At 43.9% G+C, this 22,411-nt stretch overlaps 1 protein-coding gene across 4 annotated transcripts; it reads left to right on the forward strand.

Annotated features, from left to right (window-relative positions):
* Positions 1-761: 761 nt before the first annotated feature.
* On the forward strand, positions 762-7,815 carry LOC307034402 (uncharacterized protein). Of its 4 annotated transcripts, none has more exons than XM_079673244.1 (3): positions 762-1,216; positions 2,066-2,128; positions 3,918-7,815. In XM_079673244.1, the coding sequence occupies exon 3, from the start codon at positions 5,095-5,097 to the stop codon at positions 6,802-6,804; it is 1,710 nt and encodes a 569-aa protein (XP_079529370.1). In that variant the 5' UTR covers positions 762-1,216; positions 2,066-2,128; positions 3,918-5,094; the 3' UTR covers positions 6,805-7,815. The 4 variants fall into 4 exon arrangements, with proteins under 4 accessions (XP_079529370.1, XP_079529371.1, XP_079529372.1 ...); XM_079673245.1 differs by lacking the exons at positions 762-1,216; positions 2,066-2,128 and adding exons at positions 2,244-2,288; positions 2,390-2,446; XM_079673246.1 differs by lacking the exons at positions 762-1,216; positions 2,066-2,128 and adding an exon at positions 2,252-2,288 and having other exon boundaries at positions 3,914-7,815.
* Positions 7,816-22,411: the final 14,596 nt, after the last annotated feature.

Below are 22,411 nucleotides of genomic sequence, written 5' to 3' on the forward strand. Positions count from 1 at the left end.
TGCGTTGTCTCAAAGATAACAAAGATAAAAAGTATAATTTTGCTCAGAGTCCAGAGACAGTTGTCGTTCGGTCCGGATCCGGACCTTGAGGATGCATGGTTTAGTGGGAATTTTTTTTTTTTCCTTGCCAAGGTCAGGGTCCTTGAACACAACACGAGCCTAACGTGTCATCATGTGGTATATGTCTCGTCTGACAGGGGTGCAGTTCTGACGGAGAGCACCAAAACGCCGCTCCGGCACTGTCAGTACCCATAAGGAGCCGTACACATGCCGCATATTTTGCGTGGCTGTGTCTTTAGTTGAAAGCCCAGTGGCGATCTGTTCATCTGTCATACTGATCATACAGTCAATAACTTTGTTGTTATTAGCATCTGGTTAGCTAGCTATGCTAACAAATATAAGAAGCTTTTTCTACAACCAGTGAGGTAAAGGCGCATCTTTATATGATCATTATAGTTATAAAAAATAAGAGAATAAAGTAAAAAAGTATAACATACTATATGACAGTAAAACCAAGTTGTTGGTTACACAAGAATACAGTTTAAAAGAGGAGTGATTTGTAAAATATCCATAAAGAAAAATAAAATCTGCTGTTTCATATGGGTGTTGAGATATATCCATAGATCTCTTCATGTCGCTCTCAAAGTGCACCAGATTGATGCTTTTAACTTTGACATTTAAAAATCTTCCCGGTGGAGCATTCCCCCCGGACCCCCTAGAGGAGGTTAGGTCCACCCTCTACTTAAATCATGTTCACATGGATAGGAAACTAAATACATTTGCACACAACTTGTGTCCATATCTTTCTGTTTTGGTGGTCATGCCACCAGTAGTCGAGTTGAGGGGGGATGGGGGGGGGATGGCATCCCCCTTAGGTATTAAAATGGTCAAAACCATCCCCCTTATGAAACGGCCATCCCCCCTTCCCATCCCCTGTTATTTGATCAATTAATGTGGAAATATTGCCAATGTTTAATTTTCAACATTCTACATTTTATATGTGCACATCACGTGCCCCTCGTCCACATTATTTTAGCCGCTAAAATACTGTTGACGAGGGGCTCGTGCACATATCACGATCACGAAATTGATGTCAAGTCAGTCAGCGTCAACGATAGCAGCGCAGCCTGTGCAAGCATCATGGCCAGTAAGCGACAAGGACAGCTTGACCTGAGGGACTACTTCGGCTTTAAGAGGACAAAAAGTACCACTGAAGGTAAGTCAAGAATACTTTTGATATGTCACCAAATGTGTAATCTCTGGACAGAGGCGATAACAACAGAGTTATAGTTTGGGAGCTTACGTTTTTTTTCTTGTTAACTAGCCTAACGCCAGGCAGCTAGTACTAGCTGCTATAGTAACCAACGTCAGGTTAGACCTTTCTTATATTCACAAAGTTAATGTCAGATTTGATTTATTTTTCACATGGAATATCTCGCAGGGTTTCCCAAAGCTCTTTACTGCTTAGGCGACCGCATAAGCAACACACTTAACTAGCCTAGACATGTTCAGTCGGGGAAAAAAATTAAATGTAATTTAGGATGAGGCAGAGCAAGCTAGTGTACAAGCAGAGACGACAGGGGCAGAAGAACACAGAGAAGAACAGGTGTCGTTGACGGTTCCTGAAACAGCCGGTGAAGTTCAGTTAAGGATGGTAGATAGTCCAAGTTTGGGATTCTTCAGTATGAAAACTGGTTCCGAAAGAACCCATTTGAATTAAGGTTCCTGGAGGATCTTTAGGCTGATTTTGTGTATCAATTCGATGATCATGTATCCACTAGTGATTTAAGCACTTTGTTTGATAAGCTTTCCATTCATTTTAGTGAGATCATATAATATAAATTAAGTGTGAAAATTGCACCTTTAGTCACTGTGAGCGACCAAAATGTATTACTTAAAAAGCTTTAAATGTGATGCATGCCTCCGAATCGTGTGATAGCGGCTTCTGGTGGTTGAATGTCATCGCTCTTATTTTATATGAAAAAAAAACACAACTTGACAGTAGGCCTACTTCACTGTCTGCTCATTCTAACAAAACCACAATGCCGTTGTTTTCTTCATATAGAGGATAATCATGGCGAGGAAGCAGGAAGGAGAGCAGAGGAGACTAGAGCTGGAGAAGGAACAGGTTTGATATTTCTAAATAGACACTTTTCTTTTTCGAAGAGGGGGAAATGTAGCTAATCCTACCAAGGGGGGGTTTTAACATAGATGTTATGTTTTTGTGGTAGAAAAAAGAAGAGAGGAGGAGGCAGAAGCAGAGGAGCCTAGAGCTGCAGAAGGAACAGGTTTGATATTTCTAAATAGACACTTTTCTTTTTCGAAGAGGGGGAAATGTAGCTAATCCTACCAAGGGGGGGTTTTAACAGATTTTATGTTTTTGTGGTAGAAAAAAGAAGAGAGGAGGAGGCAGAAGCAGAGGAGCCTAGAGCTGGAGAAGGAACAGGTTTGATAATTCTAAATAGACACTTTTCTTTTTCGAAGAGGGGAAATGTATCTTACCAAGTGGGGTTTTAACATAGATGTTATGTTTTTGTGGTAGAAAAAAGAAGAGAGGAGGAGGCAGAAGCAGGGCGAGATAGTGTCGATGATTCTGACCAAAATAACCAGGGAGATAATGAGCAAGATATCCCTGAATGCTGGACATCTACCAAGTTCAGGGAGAAAAAAAAGTATTATCCATGGCTAATATGTCAAAGCAAAAAACTTGGCTGCCTAACCTGCCAGAAAATGAAAGTGGTTGGGCCAAGTACAGGTGGGAGCAGCCAGTTGCATATTGCTGAGGAGTGGTCCAACGTTAAGGTTACAGCCTATGGTACAAACCGAGCAGCACAGCTGCAGTCTCTTCGTAAGAAAATACACAAGCATAAAATGTCAGACTATCACCAAGCAGCTGAGAAAACCATGGAAAAAGCAAAAGAAAAGACATTGGAAACATTGACTTCTGAAATGCAAAGGGATCACTTCTTAACTACTGATAGGGTATTTCGTACAGTTTACAAGATTGTGAAATCTGGAAGGCCTTTCACAGATCTACCGTCCGATATTGATCTGCAAGTCTTGAATGGACTAGACATGGGAATAACTTTACATTCAGACTATTCCTGTGCAACAATCAGCCAACACATAGCAAATGAAATGCGAAAGAGAGTAGTTGGAAAGGTCCTTCAAAGTGGAACAAAACTTTCTGTTATGATAGATGAAGCTACAACTGACAGTAAAAACTCAGTATTGATCATTTATATTAGAGCGAGCTTAGGGATGAGTGAAGAGCCCCTAACATTCTTCTTGGATCTAGTTGAGCTTTCTGCTACCAATGCAGGTGAAATCTATCAAGCTCTAATGAAAAATCTGTCACATCGTGGCTTCTCTGAAGCTATTCTGAGTGAACGCTTTGTTTGCTTTGCATCAGATGGAGCTTCTGTAATGCTTGGAAGTAAAGCAGGTGTTGCAACCAAAATCGTAGAAAAGTTTCCAAACGTAATGGTGTGGCACTGCATGAACCACCGTCTTGAGCTGAGTGTTGGAGATGCTGTTGAAGAAACTGTAGGGATGAATGACTTCCAGTTTTTCTTTGACAAAGTGTACAGTCTCTATCATGCATCGGCCAAAAACCGCCGTGAGCTCACTGAATGTTGTGAGGAACTTGCTTTACAGTGTCTGAACATAGGGAGAATTCTCAGCACTAGATGGGTGGCATCCAGTTACAGGACCATTAAAGCTGTATGGCAGCAGTACCCTGCAATCCACAAGCACTTTTCCAATGCCTCAGTTGATCCTAAAAGAAGTTCAACAGAGAAATGCATGTTCAGTGGTTTAATAGATCGCCTTTCTAATGTCACCTTTGTGCACAATCTTGGAATCATGTATGATGCTTTAGAAGAGTTGTCTGAATTCTCTCTCTCTCTTCAAGACAGAAACATGACGCTCCCCAAGGCTGTAGCAATACTCAGTCGGCAGGTCCGTGTGTTGAAGTCCATGGCAGAGCAGCCTGGACCAGCGGCAGAAGTGGCTCAGACTGCAATCGGTTTGAAGCTATTCAAAGGGGTGCCACTAACAAATAATTTAAGACACAGCAGAGAAATAAACCACCAACATTTTTTTCATGCTTTGGCTGCTAAAATTGAGACAAGAATGGGATCACTGCCTGGAAAACAGAGAAGCAAAGAAGAGTACCAGAGCTTTCTTGACAATGTCAAAGTGCTGCAGCCATCAAACTGGCCATATGTGTGTGGTGTTCGTTATGCCGAAAAGGAAATACAGGAACTCTGCTCCTTTTTCAAGCTTGATGATGGCAGACAAATTCAGAGAGGAATGAGGGAATATGTTGATATGGTGAATGTTACGGCTGCTGCCTTCCTGATCGTCTGAGTGTTTTCAGCTGTGTGTTCTATGTAAATGAGCTGTGCGGTTGCCCTCCCGGTATTGGCTCCCATCTCCTGGTCCGCCTCCTGAAGATTGCGATTGGAGCACGCCGGGCCCGACGCACTCCAATCGCAGCGCACAGCCGGCGCACACCTGCTGGAGATGACTACAAAGCTTGGGGACAATCCTCATTCTGGAGGCTCTGTATGTGGACAGATGCCTCTCGCTACTTGCTCTCTGTTCTGGGGTTAAACTTGTGTGGTTAGTTAGAGTGTAGAGTAGCTTAGTTAGTGTTTAGAATAGTTTAGGATTCGGTGACGGTTGCCTGTAGTTTAGTTGTGGTGTTGTATAGATTCTCTGTGTTAGTTGTACCACTTTTAGAGTGAGGTTTTGTTTTGTTCTTTATTTAGTATAGTATTTATTTTCCCTGTATGTCTTTAGATTCCCTTTTTAGAGTCCTCCTTTAGTTGGTTATTTGTCAACCTGTGCCCTTTTGGCTCCTTTGTTTGTTTCAGGCTGTTTGCCTGCTATTTTGTTTACAGCTGTTTTAAATAAACACTTATAATTAATACCAATTCCATACTGGTGTGTGTTGCATTCCTCTTCCCCTAGTTAGGACGTAACATACATGGGGGCTCGTCCGGGATATTAACTACTTTCCTGGGGTTATAAGTGGTTGTGTATAGCTAAAAACAATTTGGTAAGGTTTGGGTGCAGTTTAAGCTGAGTATGGCAACTTTTGATTTGGAGTCGTTTTTGGTCTGTCCTTCTCATGAGCAGTTAGTTCAGTGTCGTAGAAACGACTTATATGAGATAGCGCAACATTTCGGTCTCCCAGTGGCAAAACAATTGTTAAAAAAAGAGTTAAAGGCTCTGGTGGTGGATGAGTTGGTGGAAAGGGGTTTTCTGGTGCGGCCTGCACAAGCTGAGCTCACTGTGCCAAATGACCGTGCTAAACCAGAGGGTAGTGGCAGCGAGGGGGGCGAGCCGTGTGAAGCACTGCTCAGGCCGCCTCGTAAATGTCCACCCTCTCCGGTTGGTAGTACAGATTCCCGGGAAGGGAATAAACTTAAAGTCCGCCTCGCCCGACTTCAGTTGGAAGCAAAAGACAGGGAGCAAGACAGGCAGTTTCAGTTGGAGCTAAAGAAAATTGAGGCAGATAAGGAAGTCCAGATACGGATTCGTCGGCTGGAGCTAGACTCCCAACTGCGCGCATCCGGTGCTTTTGACTCTGCCGGAAGAAACTGGCCATCTCCACCTCCTCCACCTGCCTTTGACGTGAGTAACCATATTTCGCTAGTGCCAACATTCTGTGAGACTGAGGTGGATGCCTATTGTGGCGCATTCGAGAGCATTGCTACAGCATTGCGGTGGCCGGTTGAAGTTTGGGCTCTGATGGTAACGTGCAAATTACATGGAAAAGCTCGGGAAGCAGTTGTGGCTCTCACGTTAGAGGACAGCCTGCAGTATGACTCAGTAAAAGGTGCCATCCTCAGAGTGTATGAGTTAGTTCCTGAAGCTTACCGGCAAAAGTTTAGACACGATAGGAAGAGTCCTGATCAAACGCACGTAGAGTTCGCTAGGAAAAAGGGAATGTGTTTTGCTAAGTGGATTGCTTCATGTAATGCTACGGATTATTCTTCTCTGAGAGAATTGATCATGTTGGAGGAGTTTAAGAAGTGTTTGCCTGATCGCATTGCGGAGTACGTGAACAAACAAAGGGTAAACTCTCTCTCTGCTGCTGCTGTGTTAGCTGATGAGTATGTGCTGATGCATAAAACTGTGTTTTCCCCTGTCTCTACGGAGAGATCCCGCCGTGTGTCAGCCGCACCATTTACTCAGCCAGCAAATGTGTATAATGTAAGCAGAGAAAAGAGAGAGTGTTTTTACTGTCATAAACCTGGACATGTCATTGCCAACTGTGCAGCTCTGAAACGTAAGGAACTGCGGCAGAATGTATCCCCGCCTAAAGGCATTGGCCTGGCTACACACGCACCCGCACAGGCAAGTAAACGTGACACTTATGTTTCATTATCTGATCCTGTGATTGTGCCTGTGCCTTCAGATGAAGCTGTGTCTGAGGAGAAGCCAGAAATTGTGGCTCCCCCTCCCCCTCGTGAGGATGTCGCGAGACTGGCGCAACACGCCGGCTCAGACAAGCCTCTAGACTTCTCGACACTCCCGGTAACCCGAGAGCGTCAGCTCGTGTATCGGATCTTAGTGTTAGTGTTGGCTCTACAACATGCAAAGATTGATGTTGGACCCAGCCTTTGGCCAATTGTGATGTTTAGCTGTTACGATCCATTCATATTCTGCCCCAGCGTGTCCAAGCACAACCAGCGGCTCATGCAATGGGCTCTGATTGTGCGGGACTACAGCAGTAGACACCCGTCATTAAAGGGTTCAGAGAATGTGTTGGCCAATGCTTGTCCAGGTTGAGTTTGAGATGTTAGTGTGTCCAGGTTGAGTTTGTGATGTTAGTGTGTCAGGTTGAGTTTGTGATGAATGTGTGTTAGTAGGAATTTCGTTAGAGTGCTTGGGTTCACAAAACCTGTGGGTTTGTGTCTTAAGGGGGGGAGTGTTACGGCTGCTGCCTTCCTGATCGTCTGAGTGTTTTCAGCTGTGTGTTCTATGTAAATGAGCTGTGCGGTTGCCCTCCCGGTATTGGCTCCCATCTCCTGGTCCGCCTCCTGAAGATTGCGATTGGAGCACGCCGGGCCCGACGCACTCCAATCGCAGCGCACAGCCGGCGCACACCTTCTGGAGATGACTACAAAGCTTGGGGACAATCCTCATTCTGGAGGCTCTGTATGTGGACAGATGCCTCTCGCTACTTGCTCTCTGTTCTGGGGTTAAACTTGTGTGGTTAGTTAGAGTGTAGAGTAGCTTAGTTAGTGTTTAGAATAGTTTAGGATTCGGTGACGGTTGCCTGTAGTTTAGTTGTGGTGTTGTATAGATTCTCTGTGTTAGTTGTACCACTTTTAGAGTGAGGTTTTGTTTTGTTCTTTATTTAGTATAGTATTTATTTTCCCTGTATGTCTTTAGACTCCCTTTTTAGAGTCCTCCTTTAGTTGGTTATTTGTCAACCTGTGCCCTTTTGGCTCCTTTGTTTGTTTCAGGCTGTTTGCCTGCTATTTTGTTTACAGCTGTTTTAAATAAACACTTATAATTAATACCAATTCCATACTGGTGTGTGTTGCATTCCTCTTCCCCTAGTTAGGACGTAATAGTGAAACTCAAAACTGTTGATGAAATGACACCACAAGCACCAGAAGAGCTAAAACCCCTCCTTCAAGCAGTGAACACACTGGTCATCTCCACAGCTGAGTGTGAGCGTGGGTTCAGTCAGATGAACATTTTAACCACAACTAGAAGCACGCTAGAGGTAAAAAGTATGTCAGCCTTGCTTTTCATCAAGTGTGTTGGCCCTCCACTACAGATGTTCAAACCAGAAGTTTATGTCAAGTCTTGGCTTCAAAGTCATAGCTTGGCTAATGATCTGAGAGCAAGAGCCCGGAAAGTTGTCATTAAAAAACATGATTATGAAACTCTTTGGAAGATCCTATGAGATACTACAGTATAGGGGAGAATTGGGTTGGTAGCCATTGAATAAAACTGTTTATTTGTATTTGTATATCATATATGTATTATTTTCAGATTTTGTAAATAGTATATTTGTTTAATCCATGTTCTTGCACTTGAATTAAAATGGACTTGACTAGAGAGGATTCATGTTCAATGTTTTGTGAGGTTTTGTTTCAACATTTAATGGATGAATTCCCAGTAGATTTATAGGTATTGTGAGTGTGAAGTTGAAGTTGCACTTGCACCCAGTGGGAAAATGTGTCCTCTGCATTTACCCTAACTATGTAGGAGCAGTGGTAGCCATGGGACCAACTCTAATTCTGAGGTGCCTTGGTCAAGATCAATGACAGGAGTATCTGACACGTAATATATCCATAGCATGCAAGTTGTTTTACAGTAATATAATATAATAATTATCTTTGTGCTTAAACACTAATCAAAAGGGTACAACGTTGGTCTCCCACCAAATGCGCTGTCATCAGATCAAATTAAGGGCCCTTAAGGCAGTCAGCACCAAACATATATCCAGTCTACTCAACTACCCTGAATTGCAGGTTAGTTTTTGTTTTTAATCTCCGGGGGGGGGGGGGCATGCAGATCCTGTGTTCGAGTCCGAGTCCAAGTCGCCTAAGAAAAAAAATAAATGTAATGTAAAGAAGAGTCCAAGTCTGAGTCACAAGTCTTCATGTATTAATCGTTGTGGATATTTGTTGAAATATAGCTGCTCCCGTACATTGCTTTTATCCTGTCATGTTATACTAATCTGTCTATTGTAATTGTTGTGAAGCGAGTTCGGCTACAATTCTTGTAATAGGTGCTATACAAATATAAAGCTTATTACTAATATTATTATTATTATTAGGGCCCGAGCACGGAGCGCTAGGACCCAACGGCGTCCTAGCACGAAGTGCGAGGAACCTATTGTTATTGGTGGAATTATTAGGGCCCGAGCACAATGTGCTAGGAACCGACGGCGTCCTCGCACAAAGTGCGAGGAAACCTATTGTTATTGGTGGAATTATTATTATTAGGGCCTGAGCACGAAGTGTGCGAAGGCCTATTGTTATTCGCACAATTCTTATTATTATTCCTCTGCTGCTAAATCCTGAATTTGAGGGCTTTACGACGCCATTCATGCAGCAACATTTTGCACAGACGGCAGGACAGGTGAAAAATTCGACATTCCGGAGTCGATGGGTTAAAAAATTCCAACATGCTCGCTCGCACCACCTATATGTAAAACATTTTTGAAAAATGTACATAGTAAGTCGGATGGACCTGACATTTTCCACACTTATCCGGGTGGACCTGTTCTACTTAAAGTCCTCTTGAACCCCTTAGCTCCGCCTACTTTGATTTTTTTTTTATTAGCATAATGTTAAAAACAGTGAAATATTATCCTAAATTTCAATTTCGGTTTTATCAACACCAATCTTAGAATACAGCATCGGTGGAGGGTCACACACATTAACATATGAAATGAGCATGTTCAGGTAATAAATATGGCCGCCATTAATCAAAACCTATGTCTTAGAAAGAAATGCTCATAACTCATCAACAATGTATCCATTCACCACAAATGTTGGTGGATACTTTCAATCTATGTTGGGGAATAGGCACACCAAAGCATTTTCATGTTGGACTATAGGGGGCGCCAAAAAAACAAACAATTTATAAATCAAGAACAGATGGCCGAAATAAAACTAACTTTTTTTAGACATACTCTCTGGGTGACTATGAACTGAGATTTAAAGTGTCTAAACAAATTCAGAATGTGGGCTTGGCCTATAACAATATTTTACATTGCGATAGCATAAAATGAGCTTGGGACACACGTCAAAGCCCACGACCTTTTCGCGAATGTAAAAGAAAAAGGTAGTTTAAAAAAAAACTGCTCACTAGCGCCCCCTATTGTGTGGTAGTCACATATAGTTTCTCAGATCTTCACGAATTTTGGCACAAACAATCGTCATGGAATAGCGGACATATTTCGAATTTGCTTCCATTAGTCCCGCCCCCGCAAAAGTTGGCAATTTTAAGGACATATTTCCTTACTCCTCCTAGGGCAGTGGTTGCCAACCAGTCGATCGCAATCAACCGGTCGATCGCGAGTGTGGTGCGGGTAGATCGCGGACCGTTAAAAATAAAATAAAAATAATAATGTTTGAAAAATACGTTTTTAGATGTAAACCTATCATCCACCACTCCGTTAGCAGGTGCCACTTGATTGACGTATATTTGAGACGTCTCAATAATATAATACATTAACCGTGCTTTACGTGAACCTCATCATGACACAAGAGAGGACGGCAGGACTGCAATTTCCCGTGTTCAGTGAATGCAACAGAGGCAAGTCACCAGACCATTTAGAGAGTTGCATGGAAATACATGTGTGCTTGTGTCATTCAAGCTTGGCTCTGTGTGTGTGTGGCAATAGCACATTTAGTTTGATAGAGAGAGAGGGAGAGAGCGAGAGAGAGGGACCGGTGCTAGCAGGGACCGTGATGTTAGCATCTGGTTAGCTAGCTGCACTAACGGACATAAGGAGCTGTTTCCACAACAAGCTGGAGGAGGGTCCTCCCTGAGGGGCTCAGGTGAGCTAAAGGACTCTTGAGTGTTTAGAACGGTTTCGTCACAAATTATTTAAAAGATTATTTCCGTGGCACACCTTCATATGATCATTATAGTTATACAAACAATAAGAGAATACATGAAAAACAGGTATGAAATACTATATGGCAGTAAAACAAGAATACAGTTTAAAAGGGGAGTGATTTGTAGGAAATATGTTTACAGTTCTGTTTCATATGGGTGCTGAGAGAGGTATCCATAGATCTCTTCATGTTGCTCTCAAAGTGCACCAGATTGATGCTTTCAACTTCAATATTTAAAAAAAAGAAATCTTCCTGGGGGAGCATCCCCCCAGACCCCCCTAGAGGAGGTGAGGACCCCCCTAGAGGAGGTGAGGTCCACCCCCCACTCATAAAAAAATAGCACTTTACCCCTGCCTATATGCCGTGAGCTGATCATGGAGCCTTCATTGTAACAGTAATTCAGATGCAATTAGCCTATATAAAAGGCCTCAAATTTGAAGCACTGTCTGTGCCGTCTTTTTCACTCAATTCTGCAATAGGTAGATCTCGCCTTTCACCTAGGCCGAGGTCGGTGATCTTGGGCTTAAAAAGGTTGGTGACCACTGTCCTAGGGGAATGATCGGAAAAATTCCAATCCAGCACAAGTTCAGCCCCTATCCAATATGATGCTTAATTGAGAAGCACATTTTTGATAGCTAAATTGTGGCGGTCGTAAGCTTACCGCGAATACCCAGTTTTTGACGATTTACATGTCACAAATTAATCCAAACTACTCGCATACAGTTTTTCCGATATTCACGAAACGCTGTATATGCATTGCTCTTATGAATCTGGACATATTTTCAAATTGCCTTTCATTAGCCCGGCCCCCCCGAAAGTTGGCCATTTTGAGAAATGTGCGTTTTTCATGCATTTTAAGGACATTTTTGCTTACTCCTCCTAGGGACATGATCGGAAAAATTCCAATCCAGGACAAGTTCAGCCCCTATGCAATATGATGCTAAATTGCGAAGAAAATTGTTGTTAGCTCAAACGGGGAGCTCGTAAGCTAACGGAGAATGTACCATTTTTGAAGATTTACATGTCACAAATGAATCCAAACTACTTCATTTCCATTTTTGGAAACAATTACAAAGTCGCACCGTAACTCTGAATGACCTGAAATGTTGCACACTTACTCAGGTGGACCTACTCTACATATTATGTCCTTGAACCCCGAGGCGTCGCCTACTTGATTTATTTGTAATTAGCATAATGTTAAAAACCGTTGTGTTTCAACTCCAAACTTAGTATACAGCATCGGTGGAGTGTCAAACACATTACCAAAGGAAATGGCCAGTTGATAAATATGTCCGTCATTATTCTAAACGTGTTTGCAAAAAGGCGGGGCTTTGAAAGAAATGCTCATCAACAATGTATCCAAATAACACACATTCTGGTGGATAGGTCCAATCTGTATTGGGGGATAGGCACACAAAGGTCCTTTTGGACTATAGGGGGCGCCAAAAACACGACAAATGTATAACTCAAAAAAGGATGGACGAAATTAATTTAATTTTGTTAGAGTATGAACTTATAGAGAAAGTGTTTTTTCATGCATATTAAGCACATTATTGCTATTTCCTCAAAGGAAAATGATCGAAAAAAATTCCAATCCAGGACAACTTCAGCGCATATCCAATGTGATGCTACTTTGCAAAGGAATAGCCCCTCAAGCTTGGAACCTGCTTCAAACTGAGCTGAAACTCAGAGAGCTGGTCTCATTAGAAACACTCAAAGCAACTTTAACTGACCTTGAAGCAGGCCGCTGTGTCTGTAAATGCTTTGGCTAAACGTGTATGACTGTGTGTTTTTTAATTGTTTGTAACTGTAAAACTGTCTGAAACTGTGCTGTTACCATTCTTGGGCCAGGACTCTCTTGAAAAATTGATGTTTAATCTCAATGAGACCTATCCTGGTTAAATAAAGGTAAAATAAGTAAAATAGTCGTTCGCTCAAACGGGGAGCTCGTAGGCTAAAAGGACAAATGTTGACCATTTATATGTCAGATAAGCTACTGATACATCGACTCACTCGCACACACACACACGCACACACCACCTCTGCTGGCGGCAAATTCAATTATAACATACACCTATACAACACACACCTACTCACTGTACAACACACACACACATACAGCTCCTAAAGCATATAATAAATATAAGGCTACAGCCCTTGTATATTTTATTATGTGAAGCACTATATGGTTTCATGAAAAATATCTACTGTTTACTTGTATATATCTACTAAAGCATACAAATAAAGTGTGTAATGTAGGCCTGTTACATATATTATTGCTGTTCTCACTGTAAACATCGCGTCTGAATGAAAGCAGTTGTATTAAAATAAATAGCCTAACATCCAGGGGAGATGTGATTAGTGAGCAAACAAACGGTAAAGGGCAGAAAGTCTGATGCACATTTGATCATCTTAAATAAGTTATAATCACAACGGGAACAGTTTGCAGAGCTGTGCTTCGTTGACATAAGTCCAGCCATGTGTCACGCCTCTTTTAAACATCACTGTTGGCTGAAATCGTCTCAGGAGAATACTTCATTGTACCCTTGGTTATAGCTCCTCTAGAGACACTCCTCTCAATCAGTGTATCCTCGGTTACGGCTCCTCCAGACAGCCTCCTCGATCCTCGACGAGCCTTTAGAGAAATTTGTTTTCCTTCGAGGCGGCGCGCCGACATCCGTTTCCGGGTCGCTGCTGGAGGACCTGGGAGTCTGGGACGCGAAAATTTGAGAAATGACCAACGGCTCATTTCAGAGGACTCACGCGCGTCTGCTTGACGCCGGGACGACCAGCTGCCCGCACGGACGCGAGGGCCCGCTCATCACTGCGCGCACAAGTGCGACCGTAGTTTTAATTAGGGCCCCGAGCATGATGTGCTAGGACCCGACGGCGTCCTAGCACGAAGTGCGAGGAAACCTATTGTTATTGGTGGTATTATTAGGGCCCGAGCACGGAGTGCTAGGACCAAACGGCGTCCTAGCACGAAGTGCGAGGAACCAATTGTTATTGGAGGAATTCTTCTTATTTTTCTGCTGGCGTTTCCTGTTTTTGAGGTCTTTAGGATTCTTCAAAAGTTGTATAATTTTGCACAGATTCCAGAATCGGTGAAAAATACAATATTCTGGACTCAATGTGTTCAAATTGTCCAACTTGCTCGCTAGTGCCACCTATGAAAAACCCACTTCGGAATACATTTACAAAGTTGCACCGTAACTCCAAATGACCTGAAATGTTGCACACATATCGGGGTGGACCTGCTCTACAAATAATCCTCTTGGAACCCTAAACTCCGCCTCCATTTTTTTCCTTCTAAATTAGCATAATGTTCAAAACAGTTAAATATTCACTTACATTTCCATTTTCAGTTTTTCAACACCAAACTTTGTATACAGCATTGGTGGAGGGTCAGACACATTACCGTAGAAAATAAGCATATTAGGAAGATAAATGTTGCCACCGTCAATCAAAACGTTCTTGCAAAAAGGCGGGGCTTAGAAATAAATGCTCATAACAATGTATCCAAACATCACATATTTTGGTAGATAGGTTCAAACTGTCTTGGGGAATAAACACACCAAACCATTTTCATTTTGGACTATAGGGGGCGCCAAAAAACACCACCAATTTATAACTCAAGAACGGATGGACTAATATATATATATATTTTTTGTACACACTCTCGGGGTGACTACGAACTCAGATTTAAAGTGTCGCAACAAATTCAGAATGTGGGCGTGGCCTAAACTTTTTTTTTTATTGCGATAGCATAAAATGAGGGGGAATGATCGGAAAAATTCCAATCCAGGACACGTTCAGCTCCTATCCAATATGATGCTAAATTGAGAAGAACATTTTTGATAACTCAATCGTGGAGGTCATAAGCTAACAGCGAATACACCATTTTTGACGATTTACATGTCGCAAATGACTCCAAACTACTCGGATATAGTTATTCCGATATTCACGAAACACTGTATACACATTGCTCTTATGATTACGGACATATTTCAAATTGGCTTTTATTAGCCCCGCCCCCCAGAAAGTTGGCCATTTTGAAAAATGTGCGTTTTTCAGCACATTCTTGCAAACTCCTCCTAGGGGAATGATCGGAAAGATTCCAATGCAGGACAAGTTCAGCCCCTATCCATTATCATACTTAATTGTGGAGCACATTTTTGAAAAATCACTCGTGGAGGTCGTAAGCTAACAGCGAATACACAATTTTTGACGATTTAAAAGGCGCAAATTGCTCCAAACTGCTCGCATATAGTTGTTCAGATATTCACGAAACGCTGTATACACATTACTATTATGATTGCACACATATTTCAATTTTCCTTCCATAAGCCCTGCCCCCCAGGAAGTTGGCCATTTTAAGCACATTCTTGCGAACTCCTCCTAAGGGAATAATCAGAAAAATTCCAATCCAGGACAAGTTCAGCCCCTATCCAATATGATTGCGGAGCACATTTTAGAAAAATCACTCGTGGAGGTCGTAAGCTAACAGCGAATACACCATCTTTGGCGATTTACATGTCGCAAATTGCTCCAAACTGCTCGCATATAGTTTTTCCGATATTCACGAAACGCTGTATACACATTGCTATTATGATTGCACACATAGGGCATTCTAGGGCAACTTCAGCGCATATCCAATGTGATGCTACATTGCGAAGGAATAGTCTATCGTTTGAACATGGAACTCGTAAGCTAATGGAGAATGTACCATTTTTGACCATTTATATGTCACATACTACCAACTACTATTAAGCAACTGAGACCCGCCTGTCTGCCTGCACCATCAACACACACACACGATTATTGCACAGGTGTGCCTTAGGCTGGCCACAATAAAAGGCCACTCTGAAACGTGCAGTTTTGCTTTATTGGGGGGGTCCAAAAACCCTAACATGTCACCCATTGAGCATGTTTGGGATGCTCTGGATCGGTGTATATGACAGCGTGTTCCAGTTCCTGCCAAGGCAACTTTGCACAGCCATTGAAGAGGAGTGGACCAACATTCCACAATCAACAAACAACCTGATCAACTCTATGCGAAGGAGATGGGTGACATGTTAGGGTTTAACCCTAGGGTTTTCGGACCCCCCCAGACCCCCCAATAAAGCAAAACTGCACGTTTCAGAGTGGCCTTTTATTGTGGCCAGCCTAAGGCGCACCTGTGCAATAATCATGCTGTCGAATCAGCATCTTGATATGCCACACCTGTGAGGTGGGATGGATTATCTCGGCAAAGGAGAAGTGCTCACTATCACAGATTTGTTCAGATTTGTGAACAATATTTGAGAGAAATGGTTATTTTGTGTATATAGAAAATGTTTTAGATCTTTGAGTTCATCCCATGAAAAATGGGAGCAAAGATCAAAGTGTTGCATTTATATTTTTGTTCAGTGTATATTTGTCTCAGCTTTCTGCAAAATGTTATTTGACGTCTTGCATTTCATTTCCTTGGAATTGCTTCAGTTTCGTTGTAGCCCATTCGACCATGTCAGCCACCTTAGACTAATGTGAAAAACAGGTTGTGAGACTGACCGTTGAGCGGACCAAGCAAGGAGGCAGAGGCAAAACGTCCCAAATACAACCCGGTGTGGGCATTTATTAAAGAGCAACTTGCATGTTTTTTTTTTTACAACATTTATGCTTAACCTTGCCTGAAAATTTAAAAAGTGAATGCAGGATTTGATATGTTTTACAAGACAGTAGTACTTTGTAGTTGGTTTGAGCGGTTGTGATTTAGTGAGCTGGTATTTTTTCGGTCATTTTACATTGCATTTCACCATTTGTAATCATGGCGAGCTTGTGTTTGTGCAGGTTGCACAAACTCGAGCCTGTCAGGACATCGAGTCCACAGTTTTTCTTAACAGGAAAAGGACCGGAGCTAGCTTTCGTTCCTGGGTGCGTTGTGCGAGGTGCATCCACCTCCCTGCAGCACATACTCTCCACAGCTGAGGCCTATCAAACAAAACGTTTATCAGGAAACCGTATTACATCTCTCTCCCCCTCCTTCGCTGCTCTCTCTCTCCCCTCCGGTACACAGCACCGTAAGACGTAGTGTGGAGTTGCATTAGGTAACGCTGTGGTGGCTGTACTGCTCCAGCCATCTCCTTTGTGTTTATTTCCCCCTGTCTGTGTTGTTTGTGTGGGCGTGGTGGCTGTCACTCCTGGCTCCCGGCTCAACCTGCAATCAGCTGTGCACCCTCCCTGACTACACACCTGCTTTCCATCCAGGGTTCCCGCGGGGTCTTAAAAAGTCTTAAATTGGATAATCTGAATTGAAGGCCTTAAAAAGGTTTTGAATATGACCAAAAGAATAAGAAAGGTCTTAAACATGATCGGATTTGAAAGGTACTTCTGTGTTGCGATAGCGTCTAAATGTGTTTTGGGGGAAATGTCCGGGCTGCAAAGCAACCAGTACGGTAATAGCCTTTCTGTTCCCCCCAACAATTTGTATTGAATTAAATCAACTTGGAACCAGTAATCACTAACTTTGTTTCCCCCGGCCCCTTATTGGAGAACACCCAGCTAGTAACCAAAATTCAGCTAGCGGCAGTCAGAAACTCATGTATCTTCAAACCTACTTACCAATAAATATGGGGAAGTGTCAGTTCAACCGTATTTGGTTGTAAAACATCTAATTTAGTGCTTGGTTGAAACCAGTCGAGGGGAACGTGTTTGAAGCCCGCCGCACCTTTTGCAAAATAAATTTGCGTTTGTTTTTCTAATGTAGCGTTAGCTAGTGCAGCGGTAGGTAGTGCAGCAGCTCCCGCAACAACACCGGGGGAAGGTAGCGGAACATTATAAACTGTGAATTATTTCATGAAGATAAAAAGAAAGGAAAAGAAAAGTATTCATAAGCTAGAAAAGCTAATTAAATAGCCTAGCCTCTCTTTGGAACAAAATAAGTGGTCGCCATGGAAACTGTCCAGCAGGCAAAAAAGAACTTCTCAGCTCTCAGAGCAGAGGGAAGAGAGATTGAATATCCTGCTAAATGCAAGAGTGTAAATGCTTAGGAAAAACACAAGGAGAAGAGACTGTGTGGAAACCCAGAGGTCCTCTTCACTGACTATGCCCAACAAAAAGAAGGAAGGAAGAAGAACCTCATATTCTTCACTGATTCCATCTACATCTGGAAAGATACTCTGTGCAGCAATTATGCATACGTATCCAGAGAGGGCATCGGCTCAGGAGGCAGATTAAAAATCTGTAAAGATGAACACCTTGACAAAGATGACCCTCTGCTTACCATCACATACTACACCAAAGGAAAGGACATGGTCCAAGGGAATGAAGCCAACCTGGAGTCATTCCAAGAGGCATTCCCCCTGTTGAAAGCTGAGGTGGACACAAAGAGGATCAATGTCCCCTCTGATGTCCCCTCTGACAGTGAAGGTGATGAGAGCCCAATAGAGAACCCCAACACCTTGTCCATCTCTGCCCCTCCCACACCGGCCAGCTCCAACAATCGGCTGAAGGAGAGTATGGCCTTGCTGGAGCTGGACTTTGCAGAATTCAAAGAGCGGACCCAGGCCAGGCAGTCTGGTCCCCCAGACAACACTCTGCAGCAGCTTAAAGAGGACCTCCAGCAGCTCAAGAGCGACAACGAGGCCTTGGCATCTGACCTCAGAGGAAGTGTAGCCAGTTAGCCAAGGTGAGGGAGGATGCTGAGTGTAGAGAGAAGAGCTTCACAAGGCAGGTCCAGCACCTGACAGAGAAATTCTCATCAGTCCTCACAATGACAAGTAGAGAGACACTCACTCTCCCTGCCAGTGTCCCTGGCCCACCCTCTCTGCTCAGCACCCAGCCCAACAACACCCTGGCCCCTCCTGATACACCCACACAGCCAGCTGCCCACAGCCAGCTCTGCCCATCCCAGTCTCCCTCTACTCAGCCTGAAGAACAAGACCCACAAGTGGTCCTGCTGGCTGACTCAAATGGGAAGTTCCTGGACCCAAGAAAGCTTTTTCCTGATAAAAAGGTGCTGTCTAAACACTGCAGCAGTGAAGCTGTTGAAAAAGGAGACCCTCAGGAGCCCCTCAGTACCTGGTGATCCACACGGGAACAAATGACCTGCACACCCTCCGTAGGGACACTGCTGAGGCAGTGAGGAAAATGGCGGAGCAGGCCAGTAAGGAATTCCCTGACACCCGCATTGTGGTCTGCTGCCTAGGACAGACACCCCTCCTCATGTCATCCATGACATTAATATGGAGATCAGAAAAGTAGTGTTAATTTCGTTTTTTTCCATGACGAAAACGAGACGATGACGAGACGGCACCGACGGCAGTAAACAATAACTGTAACAAAATCATCATGCAATATCGTTGAAGAAAAGTGACGAGACGAAAATGTAGTTTACTAAATAAAAACTATGCCAAAATCTCTCTTTACTTTCGTTGACGAAAAATGAGGAGACGAAATATTATCAAAGATAACGTTACATCTCTGATAGTCAGTTTTTCTCCCAGCAGTTCCATTTCCGGTTTTGCGGCTGGGCAGCAGCTGTGTATCTGTGCTGCGCGCGGCGGTACATTTGAATTACACCGGGCAGCGGCACACTGTGAATTGTCAGGAAGACTAGGGTCGAACGAACCTTATTTAACAGAAAATAAAATGGCAACAACAGGGCTTGGGAGCAGTGATCGCGTTAACCGAATACCCCCCCCCCCCTCGTCAGCGCGAGTGAGTGTGTGCACTCGACGGGTAATAATGGATTATGACGGAAATTTTACAATCCTGTCCGTCAAAATGACTGACAATGAAAAAGTCTAAAGCCACCACTGCTTGGGAGAAAGAAATTATGTCATATTTGAGCCCATGTTCACTACCATGAGGCGGAGGGAAAAAGCCAATGCATTTTTTTATCAGAAGGGAAGTAATGTGGCCATAACACAGGTAAAAACACCAAAACCTGACCTGATACTCTCTGCAAAGCTGCATTCTTAATCAACCTGGGTTTTTCATCAAATAAGGACAAGATATAATCTAATTGTGAAATAAATTTGACTAAAATGACAAATTATTGGTTTTGGCTAGACTAGTTTGACTGAAATGTTCTATATAATCTGATGACTAAAAAAGACTCAACAGTTTTCATTGACAAAAAGTAGACTAAAATAATTCGTTTTTTTTGACTAAAATATGACTAAAATGCTCAGACTTTTAGTCGACTAAAACTTGACTAAATAAAAACAGGATGAAGGTGACTAAATATGACTAAAACGGAAATGTAACACAGGACTAAGACTAAAACTAAATAAAAAGATAGCTGACGAAATTAACACTGCAGAAAAGGATGTGCCACCTTACCAAATGTCCACCTGGCCCTCCACTCAACCATTGGCCCCTGGGACCTCTATGATGGACTCCACCTACACAGAGAGAGGGTGGGGATATTTGCAAAGACCCTCAAAGATGCAGCCCTGGGACGCAGTCCTCCCACCCCCTCCTCTATAGGCCTTATAGACCCTCCCAGACCGCTTCCTCCCCATCACCACCCCAGGATCACCACCCCTGCTGTGAGGAGACACAACAGCTCAGTCTGGACCTCCCACTCCCCACGCCCACAACACACCCAGAGGAGGCTACTTTCACCCAGCTCAACACCTGCACAGTATCAGCAGCAGAGATATGCAGCAACAGCTGCTCCTCGTCTCCCTCCCCGCCTACAGCAGCGGAGCTATGCTGCAGTTGTAGCCCAGCCTGCTGCCACCCTCCCTCCCCCTGCTACCTCTGAACTGGGAGACATCAGGATGATGCTGCACACCCTGTGCACCCGACTTCTGTCCAGCTAAGACATTACATTTATATGTTATCGTAGTAATCAGTACAATAGCAATAGTAGTGAAAATTGTTGTTTTTGTTGTTTTTTAAATATATTTGTCTCACTATACAGGTTCATTTTGATTGTTTGTTTTTGAAAAAAAGATGCGTTCTTTTCATATAAGCTGTTGGAATATTCAGGGACTCCACTCCTCAACCTTTGAGGTTAAGACTGAGAATGCAGAGTTCTTAGAATCTATCAAATATGTTGATCTACTTATATTAACAGAAACATGGTGTAAAAATGATCTGCTCACTCACTGTCCTCCAAGTTATAATGAAGTCATGGTGCCCTCTATAAAATCAAAAAACATATGAAAGGGCAGAACATCGGGGGGGATCTTGGTGTGGTATAAAGGAGATCTTTGCCGTCAGATCTCAGTAGTAAAACAAGGTAAATCACACATTTGGCTAAGGTTAGATCAAACCCTGGGCATAACTGACAGGTGTTGGAATTCTCATTCGTAACACTCCGTTCGATGTCTCACTATGGGATGCGCCTCATCGCGGAGCAAACAGAAGCATCAATCTCATTACGCCAATCCTGATTGGCTGGTGATCTTGACGTCAGCGTCAGGGAATCTAACCCCTATAAGTAGCTTGCGCTACGCCGCATGCATCATTCAAACACCTCTTCTCGCTTCAGAGCACATCTCTACTGGTAGCCGGGCGAGCTCACACAGTCCACAGACGGAACCAAGCTATCCAAGCTAACTTCGGTCGACGGGCGCTCGCCGGCTACTTCTATATATACTTCTGCAAGAAGACTGTTAATACTAACACACCAGTTAGTGTTGCAATCTACCTCACCGTTTCTTTCTTCGGAATTAAAGGTAAGGTTTTGATTTTTCAAGCTGGTAACACACCTGTTACTAACTTGCCTTTCCTCACTACCGACACCAAGGTAGCGGGTACGGGTTTTTCTTTTTCTCTCTCACACCAGAGAAGGGGAAGATAAAAAGGGTATTAACACACCAGTTAATATTCTTTGAGAATAAAATTCTACACCTTCGTTTTTTCTCCGGATTAACGACAGGTGGGGAAGGATTTTATTTTTTCTCAGCAACGTACCTGTTACGAGCGGGTCCTCTCCACTCCGTCACCACGGCGACCGAGATGGACGCTTCTCTCCCTCACACCAGAGGAGTCAGGGACTCGGAGGCTCGGCTCTGCGGCTGCGGGTTGAAGATATCAGGCACAGACTCACACCAGGTCTGCTCGTCCTGCCTCGGGCTGGAACACGCCCAGGAGGCTATCGACAACCCCGGCTCGTGCGGACATTGTGCCCGCTTCACCATCAAGAGCCTCCGCCGACGGCTAGCACACCAAGCTAGCTTGTCGGGTCAGGACTCCCTCATGTCCTCTGATTTACCGGACGGAAATCAGGACACGGGGGCGTCCGCCACAGAGATGGAGCCCCGCACTGTGTCGGTCTGGGGCTCATCAGTAGTGGCAGCTGCAGAACCGGAGCCCCGCGCCGTGTCAGGCTGGGACTCGGAGGCAGCGAGGGACGTGCGAGCGGAGCCCCACGCTGTGTCAAGCTGGGGCTCCCAACTGGACCTCACCATGGTCTCGCCCGCGAATGATGTCCTGGAGTTGGACTACATGGAGGACGAAGAGGATGAAACCTCTGGATTCCTCCTGTCCGACTCTGATGAGCAAGACGATGATGTCTTCGTGTCATCAGCTCAGGCTGCAAAGCCGGGAGCGATGGCTGCTCTCCCGGGCGATAGCACACCAGCTTCGCCCTGTCTGAGTATGGACCTGCAGGCCGTGTGTCAGCGTGCTGCAGCCAGACTAGACATCCCATGGCCCGAAATGGCCAAGGAGACCTCCAGGTCCCGTTACGAGGGGAAAAATTTGCCCCAAGCAACGAGGACAAAGAGGCAACTCCTGCCGGTCTTCCCGGAGATGTTGGATGAGGTGTCGGTCTCGTGGAGAGACCGGCCCTTCAGCAACAAGGCCCCAAT

The sequence above is a fragment of the Notothenia rossii genome (genome assembly GCF_949606895.1).
Source record: "Notothenia rossii genome assembly, chromosome: 3".
Taxonomy (NCBI): Eukaryota; Metazoa; Chordata; class Actinopteri; order Perciformes; family Nototheniidae; genus Notothenia; species Notothenia rossii.